The 8,663-nt window shown below is 36.3% G+C and overlaps 1 protein-coding gene across 2 annotated transcripts in view; it reads right to left on the reverse strand.

Annotated features, from left to right (window-relative positions):
* Positions 1 to 795: 795 nt before the first annotated feature.
* coro2bb (coronin, actin binding protein, 2Bb) overlaps positions 796 to 8,663 on the reverse strand; it is a 14,947-nt gene continuing 7,079 nt past the window's right edge. The window contains exons 3-12 of one of the 2 annotated variants that reach the window (XM_016230828.1): positions 7,337 to 7,453; positions 7,109 to 7,258; positions 6,861 to 7,025; positions 6,310 to 6,426; positions 4,805 to 4,909; positions 4,627 to 4,723; positions 2,721 to 2,833; positions 2,454 to 2,544; positions 2,226 to 2,359; positions 796 to 1,577 (exon numbers count right to left, since the gene is read on the reverse strand). In XM_016230828.1, coding sequence (XP_016086314.1) covers positions 1,458 to 1,577; positions 2,226 to 2,359; positions 2,454 to 2,544; positions 2,721 to 2,833; positions 4,627 to 4,723; positions 4,805 to 4,909; positions 6,310 to 6,426; positions 6,861 to 7,025; positions 7,109 to 7,258; positions 7,337 to 7,453 — 1,209 coding nt within the window. In that variant the 3' untranslated portion in view covers positions 796 to 1,457. Of the gene's footprint in view, positions 1,578 to 2,225; positions 2,360 to 2,453; positions 2,545 to 2,720; positions 2,834 to 4,626; positions 4,910 to 6,309; positions 6,427 to 6,860; positions 7,026 to 7,108; positions 7,259 to 7,336; positions 7,454 to 8,663 lie in introns of both variants that reach the window. The other variant, XM_016230827.1, reaches the window with a different exon arrangement.

Genomic DNA, 8,663 nt, shown 5'->3' on the forward strand with positions numbered 1-8,663 from the left:
TTTTTCAGATAAAACATTTTCTTATATTCGGGTCAATACGGTAGTGTTAAAAGGTTTTCAGGCGAGAATGTACTTTTTTATAGTTCAAATATGCAGTTTATTAATAAAGATAACGTCTACTTGAAAATTTGCGTCGACTTTTCGGACATGTGAGCTCCAGATGGTCTGCGGCCGTCCTGCGCTCATGAAGCCGCCCCAGAGCGCCTCACCTCGGCCAGGTCTTCTGGAATTTACCGCTGGCTCTGATGTCTCTGTAGTGGTTACACATGAGATATAATTCATTTTGGTTAAATCTAACAGTTGCCTTTGGTGTCATTAATCTATTATTTGTTACAGAGAAGATAGTTTTGGCAACTAAATCTCATGTTTATGTATTTCAGAGCGCTGCCTTTTTACTTTTGACTGAATTGCCTAGCAACTTTTATGATGGCTGTTGTTGTTGTTTATTAAATATTATTATTCAATAAATAATATTTTATATAAATAATACTATTTAATAATAGTGTTCGTATTGAGAAACGGTGCGTGTTCGTTATGGTGATTTTAGTTACATTGTTCCGCCATTAGATGACGACAAGAGACGGTATATGTGTCGGCAGTAAAGACTTTTACATTAAAAAGTTATAAACGCTATAAACTAAAGTTATTTTTAGTTTCAACAACAGCTTGAAGCAGCGTCATATCTCACGTCTACTCGTGTGATATTGCTTACAGAGCTACCATTCTTGCTGTGAATGGGAATTAAAACTTAACGGAAAGAAGGCTCTTGTGAAACATAAAACAGATTCACAGTGGTTGAGCAATATTTTATTTGTAAACATGTCATGTCCTACTTACAAATCAAGCCAGCATAAATAACCAACACAATGACTGATTTTGAACATCTCATGTATATATAGAGCAGACTAAGACTTTGAGATGAGTTTGCTCTCTCTCCTCTGGTGCCATCTGCTGGCAAACAACCGGAAGCACTTCATTCGCTTCCTCTACAAATGAAGAAGCACATCTGTTTGAACTTGTAAACATCAAGACTTCATTTGCACATCTGTATCTTAAAGAAAGAGTTCACCAAAACATGAAAATTCATCAAATACTCCCCAATATGTCATCCTAAACCTGTATGACTTACTTTCTTCTATGGAAAATGTTTACCTGAATGTCAGAGCTTCTGTTTTGAATATAATGAAAGTAGCACTGCAATGTTTCAAGACATCAGCTGAACATCATTATACTGAAAAATATCAGCATATGGGTTTGAAGAACATGAGGGGGAGTAAATAATGCATGACTTTTCATTTTTGGGTGAACTGTCCCTTTAAAACCACAAGTGAGAGCCGTACAAACGTACATCCATCTTCAATAATGTTATTAAATTCCATAAAATCATAAAACTATTAGTTTTTTGTTGTTGTTGAGTGTAACCTTAACAACCCGAACAAGCAGCTCTGTTTTGCTCGTCACGTGTTTCTCAGGTTCTTGAGCTCCAGCTCCAGTTGTCGGATTCTCTCGTCTTTTTCTCCGAGTTCATCTTTGAGTTTCCTAATTTCATCCTGCTGCTTGAAGACCATCTTCAGGAGCTGCTTATGAGACAGAACAATCTCCTTAATATCTCACTTTTCTTTCTCCTAGACATCAAAAGATTATATAGAGAGCAAATGGAGTCTTCTCTGTAGAAAAACACCCTCTTATGGGCAATTTAAAAAGTTAAAACATAACCCATATTAAATAAAAAAAATCACCAAACTTAAACTCAAAACAGCTGGCCAAAGAATCAAATCAAAAGCAGACAAAACATGAAATATAATTTCTAGTGTGATGCTACACAAAGTTTGTGATGAAAAACACTGAAGTGCTGCATCAAAGCTGGATTTGTTTTGCTAAAAATACCCGATTTATAATGTCTGATGCACCGGTTTGATCTGAAGACCCCAAAATAGTCACAAAAACACATTCATATATATATATATGTATATATATATATATATATATATATATATATATATATATATATATATATATTAATGTGTTTTATCACAGTTTTACTGTTTTTTGTTGTTGTTGTTGATCAAATTAATGCAGCCTTGATGAGCCAGAGAGACTTCTTTCATAAACATGAAAAAAAATCTCCAACAGTAACACACACACACACACATGTCTGGTTTGCTATCCTTGTGGGGACTCTCCATAGGCGTAATGCACATACACATACACATACACACACACACCTCTTTGTCTGTGTTCGGTGTAATGTTCTCCAGCAGGTCGATGCCCTTCACTGTCCGTCTGTCCCGTTTAGATGCTCTGAGACCTGCTGGATTTGGACGTTTATAAGCTTCTTTAAGGGAAATCAGCTGTGGCCCTGCACAAACACACACAGATGACTTTACACACAGATCAAACGCATGAATGAATTCAGATCATGTTCATCATGTACGTGAAGGAGAAGACGTCACCTCTGTCAATCCCACTGAGCCACTCAGCGGCCGACAGGGCTGATTCTGTGCCCGCCGTCATCGGGAAAATATCCTCCTGATACGTCTCAGACTGCAGCGTAAATAGATCACATTTATAACAGCTGAAAAGATTACTGAAGATTTGATTTTTTTAGAGCATAGTGGCATGGTTTCAGTCTGTTGCTCGCATAAAGACTTGGAATCTACCCCCTGGACATGCTTTGTTTGATTCAGAGAAGCGTCTGATTTCATTGTTGTTTTGCTCACCCTGCGCGGGACGATCATGGAGATGGGCTCCACCAGACCTTTCAGAGTCACCAGCTTATAAAACCTGAAGATCTCACACTCGCTCACATCCATGCCGCGTTTGGGCATCACACCTGCACACCAACATCAGATCAGACTCATTCACCGCCAACTTAACTTTCCTTTCATTTTTTAAGAAAAAAAAGAAGTCATTTTTATTAGTTTCCATTTATTTATTTTCTTCTATTTGGATACGTTGGTATTATATTTTATTGTTTTATTTTATACAATTTTTTGTTCAATTAATTTTTTTAAACGTTTATATCGTTTTTATTGATTCTGTAATACTATTTTACTTCAATAATAACTTGTGTTAAACAATGTTTGAATAATTGAGAAACACCATATCATATAATTTAGTTGATTAATATGTTCTAATATTTCAGTATTAAATAAACTAATTCAAATATAAAATAAAATAATAAAACAAAAAAAATTTTTGTTTTATTTTGCTACTTCTGTATTTTATTTTATTGATATATTTTCAAAATCACTTCTATTGTTCTATTTCTTTTAAATTTTACGTATTTTTTTTATTTTACTTGAATAATAACTGAAAAACCTGAAGCAAAGCACCCTATAATTAAATTTAGTTTAATTATATTATATTATACATTCAATCATTTCTTTCTTTATTGTCTCCAGAAGGAGAAATTTGTCTTGAGCAGTCAAGAGAGCAGATTAACTTACAAAGTTACACACACACACAAAATTTAAGATATTTTATTTTACTATATATTATACTATATTATTACACGGCTCTGTGGAATACTTGATTCTGATTGGTCAGTCGCGACATTCCGAGGGATGTTATCTCTTGATAACAACCGGTAAAAGCTAATAACACAGGCTCATCCGGGTAACAGCAGTTGGCGCTGTACTCTTGCTTGAACTATTTTTTCTTGGTGGAAGCTTTGTTTCTCTTAAATGTCCGTCTAGTTTGAATTTGCCGCTTGCTCGCAGCTGCTGTCTTCACGGAAGCTTTGCGTTCAAATATTTCAACTCAAATCAATATTTCGTGTCTAATTATTTACTTATGTGGCAAGTAGCCGTGTAATAAGCGGGATAATGTACATCCAGCCGGTTGTTATCTCAGAATAAACCCCGACAGGGTGATCATTTTGTATCAGCCTGAAGGGGTTTATTCTGAGATAACAACCGGCTGGATGTACATTATCCCTTACTTAGTGCTGTCAAACGATTAATCTCGATTAATCGAATCCAAAATACAAGTTTTTGTTTATATAATATATGTGTGTGTACTGTGTATTTATTATGTATATATAAATACACACACATGCATGCATATATTTCAGAAAAACATGTTGTGTTTATATATTGAATATATTTATATATAATATCAATTATATGAATATAAATATATACATGTAAATATTTTCAAAATATATACTGTATGTGTGTGTATTTATATATGCATAATAAATATACACAGTACACACACATATATTATGTAAACAAAAACTTTTATTTTGTATGCGATTAATCACGATTAATTTTTTGACAGCACAATACTATATATATATATATTTTACTTCATTTATTTTATTTGACTATTCATGTATTTCATATTCAGTTTTTTTTTCACAATTTTCAAAAATGATTTATGCTTTTATGTTTCTTATAGATTTTATTGTAATTGTATTTGACTCAATAATAACTGATGCAATGCTTGAAAAATTGTGAAACACCATATAATTTATTTATTAATATTTATACTAATATTTAAATTCTAACCAATTCGATTATAAAATAAAATAAATGCAATGTGTTCATTAGCATTTAACTTTTTGCCTTGATATTGAACTTTGCATCAAGAATATGGAATGATTTGGTGACAGTAACTCACCCAGACCCTTCTGCGGAGCCGGCGATCTGAACTCCATCAGGAACTGCAGGAAGGGTTTCTCAGGACTCACCTCGTAATACCTGATGTTTCCGTCTCCCTGTGGATGCGAGACCATCTCGACAGTAAGATGACCCACAGTTCTGCATGCTTCAGATTGTTTTACTGGAGAGTGGCTCACCTTCCCGGCCAGATAAAGCATGTGTGTGTCAGCATCATAGAAGGGGAAGAGGACACCAGACAGCCCGTCGATCTCCTCCTCTGTGATGGGAGCAGACAGATCCTCCTGCATGTTTAAAGGGGTCATATGATGCGATTTAAATTTTTCCTTTCTCTTTGGAGTGTTACAAGCTCTTGGTGCATAAAGAAGATCTGTAAAATTGCAAAGACTAAAGTCTCAAATCCAAAGAGATATTCTTTATAAAAGTTAAGAGTCAGCCACACCTACCTAAAACGGCTCGTTCTAACACGCCCCCACACGTCTACATCACTATGTGGGAAGATTTGCATAACGCCGCCCAAATGTTCACGCAAAGAAAGAAGGCGTAACTTTTATTCTCGCTGTAGTATTGTTGTTGCCACCGCCATGTCGTGAAGGCGCTGTGTGCTTCGTTGTGAAAGCGAAACTACTTTGTTTGGTCTTCCAAAAGAGGACGATATCTGCTTCCTCATGCCTAGAGCTGATCCGTGCTGGTCGCTGAGGAAATACATCAACTTTGCGCTGTGGATCACCGAATCGGCTTTCACCGTGGACGAAGTGGAGTTCAGCCCGGGGTCGTCACATGTGGTTGCCGCAAGCCCTCCAGATGCTCCTTCGTCGAATACGCTGGCCGTTCCTCACTCTAGCCCTCCGTGTGTGATGCTGTGTGTGATGCTGTGTGTTTCGCTGCAAAAGCGAAACTACTTTGTTTGGTCTTCCAAAAGAGGACACGACTAGAAATCAGTGATTAAGTTGTATTTACAACACTGTTCCAGAACACTTCAACCCAAATATTCAGATGTGTGCAGCATATTTTATGGAGGACTGTTTCCTGATCCTGGGAGAGTAGACTACAATGCCAGCTGTTCTGACTCACAGACTGTAAGTACGTTTTCATATTTAAAGAATTTGCCACTGACGATTCAAACGTGAGTTTTGAGCAGTGTAGAGTAGCGCTTGTTGTTTGTCATTTCTCCGATCACAAATGCAGACATGGTTTTATGTTTACGCAGCGCAATGCAACGCAACCCGTAAAAAGACAGTATAAGTCATTATAATCAGTAATTATGTCCCCATTGGATGCAACAAATGCCTCGTTTATAATGGGTTTTAATGTTTTTGTCTCGTTGCTCCGGCCGGACAGGGCATCACAGTATGGTGAGGGGCGTAAAATTTCCGTCACACGCTTGAGGTATTCGGCCAATCACAACGCACTGGATTGCTGGCCAATCAGAGCACACCTCGCTTTTCAGACCGATGAGCTTTGTAAAAATCGACACGTTTCAGAAAGGCGGGGCATAGAGGAGAAGCAATAATGTACAGTATGTGAAAAATAATGTGTTTTTTTTACTTTAAAGCGCATTAACACCAAATACACAAAATAATGTTCTTTTTAGCAACATCATATGACCCCTTTAAACAAATGCCTGAAGCGATTTGATTACTATTCTAGTCGGCCTAGTGGCATTAAACAGTTTAGAGCCTACCTGATCCCACAATGCAATCTGTCTAGTGTTCCACCTGGAGACGCCCGTGGTGAGGACACGCTTCAGATTACCCAGAAACACCACGCGGTTCACTCTGGTGCTTTTACAGTCTGCTTCCTGTTCGGATGAACACATTATACAGAATTAAACAAATAAATATACATTTTTTAATTAATATTTATTTAGTTAAAATATAGAGATATTTATGTATTTATCATAAAAAATATACAAATATAAAAAATTACAATTCAGTGACACCAAACTGGGATGATGCAAAGATAACATTTATTTCCAACAAAATATATTGAATTATACACACATGAACAGTTAAATAGAATGTATAGTTAAAATTTTAATCTGAAAATAAAATACAGGATATCTAAAAAACTAAAATTTATTTTAATTAAATATATGCATAGTTTTATGTTTATTATAAAAAAATATATATATATATATTTTTTTTTTAAATAAAAATTTAGTAAATCAGAATTATTCAAAATCAACACTTATTTCCAAATATATGGTTTGAGGTATATGACGTCTGCTCTCACCTGAAGAACTTTCCCTGAACGTGGATCAATAATGCGCAGTTTTTTATCCTTACAGCTGGTGGCCAGTAAACTTCCATCGGTGTTGAAGGACATACAGAGGATGACGTCTGGATGGCTGTCAATCATCTTCACAGCCACGCCCTCCTCCAGGTTCCAGATCAGAATCTGTGATGTAAACGTCAATTCAGACGAAACGTCATTCAGGTCACTGCGGGTTAGTTAGAGTTAGTTCTGGTTGTCGTGGTTACCTTGCAGTCGTATCCGGCACTGAGCAGGATGCCGCTGCAGGTGGGATGCCACTCGATAAGCCCCACCCTCCGGCTGTGACCAATCAGGATCATCAGAGCTTCGGTCATGTTCCTCCTCAGACCGCCGTCAGGAATCTGCCAGATTCTCACCTGGAGGTCAAAGGTCACGGCTGCATTGGCATAAATGTCGTCGCCGCAGTCATCACAGTTAACAGGTTAGATTCTCACCGTACAGTCCTCGGAGCTGGACGCGATGATGTTGTCCATGAACGGACTCCATCTGATGTCCATCACGCTGCCCTGGTGGCCGCAGACCTTTGGGTGATGAGGGTCTATTCTCCCCGGCTGAGAGACAATAAGCTCATATTTAGACCGGGGCTAGTTGTCTCATGGGACATTTGCCTAAATCTCAGTAGTCAAACGTTTTCTCTAGCAGTGGCATTGTATGTTGGTATCTGTCAAACTAAAATTCCAATCTCATATGCTATTTTTATCGGTGAGGTAAAAAGTGAACATAATAACACAACACCTGCATAAATTAAAACATGAGTCACTTTATATCTCACTTAAAACTAAATTGAGTAATGATAGATATCGATTTACTATGCTAAGGAACTCTGTGGTAAAGAAATTACGAAAAGCTAAAGCAGATTTTTTTCCTCACTGTGATAGAAAAAGCAAGAGGAAATCCTGGAATGAGTTAAAAAAAAATGAACAGGACAACAAAATGAAGATAAGAAAATTCTAGAACTTAAAGTAAAGGGGAAATCAATAAACAATCCAGCTGAGGTGGTAGAGATTTTTAATCATCATTTTGTTGATTCCATAGAAACAATTACTCGTTGTTTTCCGCCTGCGTATACTAATGTCTGTCCAGTTACAACAGTGGAGCCTGTTTTTAGAATATGGCCTGTTAGTGTTCTGATGTTATGAGAACAATTAGATCTCGTAAATCATCTAGAGCAAAAGAGAAATATGGTATGGATGTTGTTATGCTCAAAGAGTCTAGTTCGACTCTAATTAAACCTATTACTAAAGTTATTAACCTTTCAATTTCTCAGGGAAAATTCCCAAGTGTTTGGAAGTCGGCGATTGTTGTTCCAATATTCAAAAGTGGAGATCCCCTTTCTATTGATAATTATAGGCCAATTAATATTTTACCCACTGTTTCTAAGGTTATGGAGAAATTAGTTGAAGAATAGATTAGCAGTTACTTGAGTAGTAGTTCATTTTCATTGCATCCAAAGCAGTTGCAAATTGTTTTTTTATAGAAAATATTAAAACTTTCTTAGATAAAGGTGGTGTAGTTGGAGCCATGTTCCTTGATTTAAAGAAAGCCTTTGACACCGTTAATCATAGAATCCTTATGTCTAAGTGATCTTGTTTTAATTTTTCATTACATACACTTAACTGGAGAGAGTCATATCTATCAGATAGATTTCAGTGTGTACAAAATCACCAATCCAATGATTTAGGTGTTCCGCAAGGATCTATCTTGGGTCCATTGCTTTTTGCTATATATATATATATATATATATATATATATATATATATA

The sequence above is a fragment of the Sinocyclocheilus grahami genome, unplaced genomic scaffold, assembly GCF_001515645.1.
Source record: "Sinocyclocheilus grahami isolate Dianchi unplaced genomic scaffold, SAMN03320097.WGS_v1.1 scaffold377.1, whole genome shotgun sequence".
In the NCBI taxonomy this organism is placed as follows: Eukaryota; Metazoa; Chordata; class Actinopteri; order Cypriniformes; family Cyprinidae; genus Sinocyclocheilus; species Sinocyclocheilus grahami.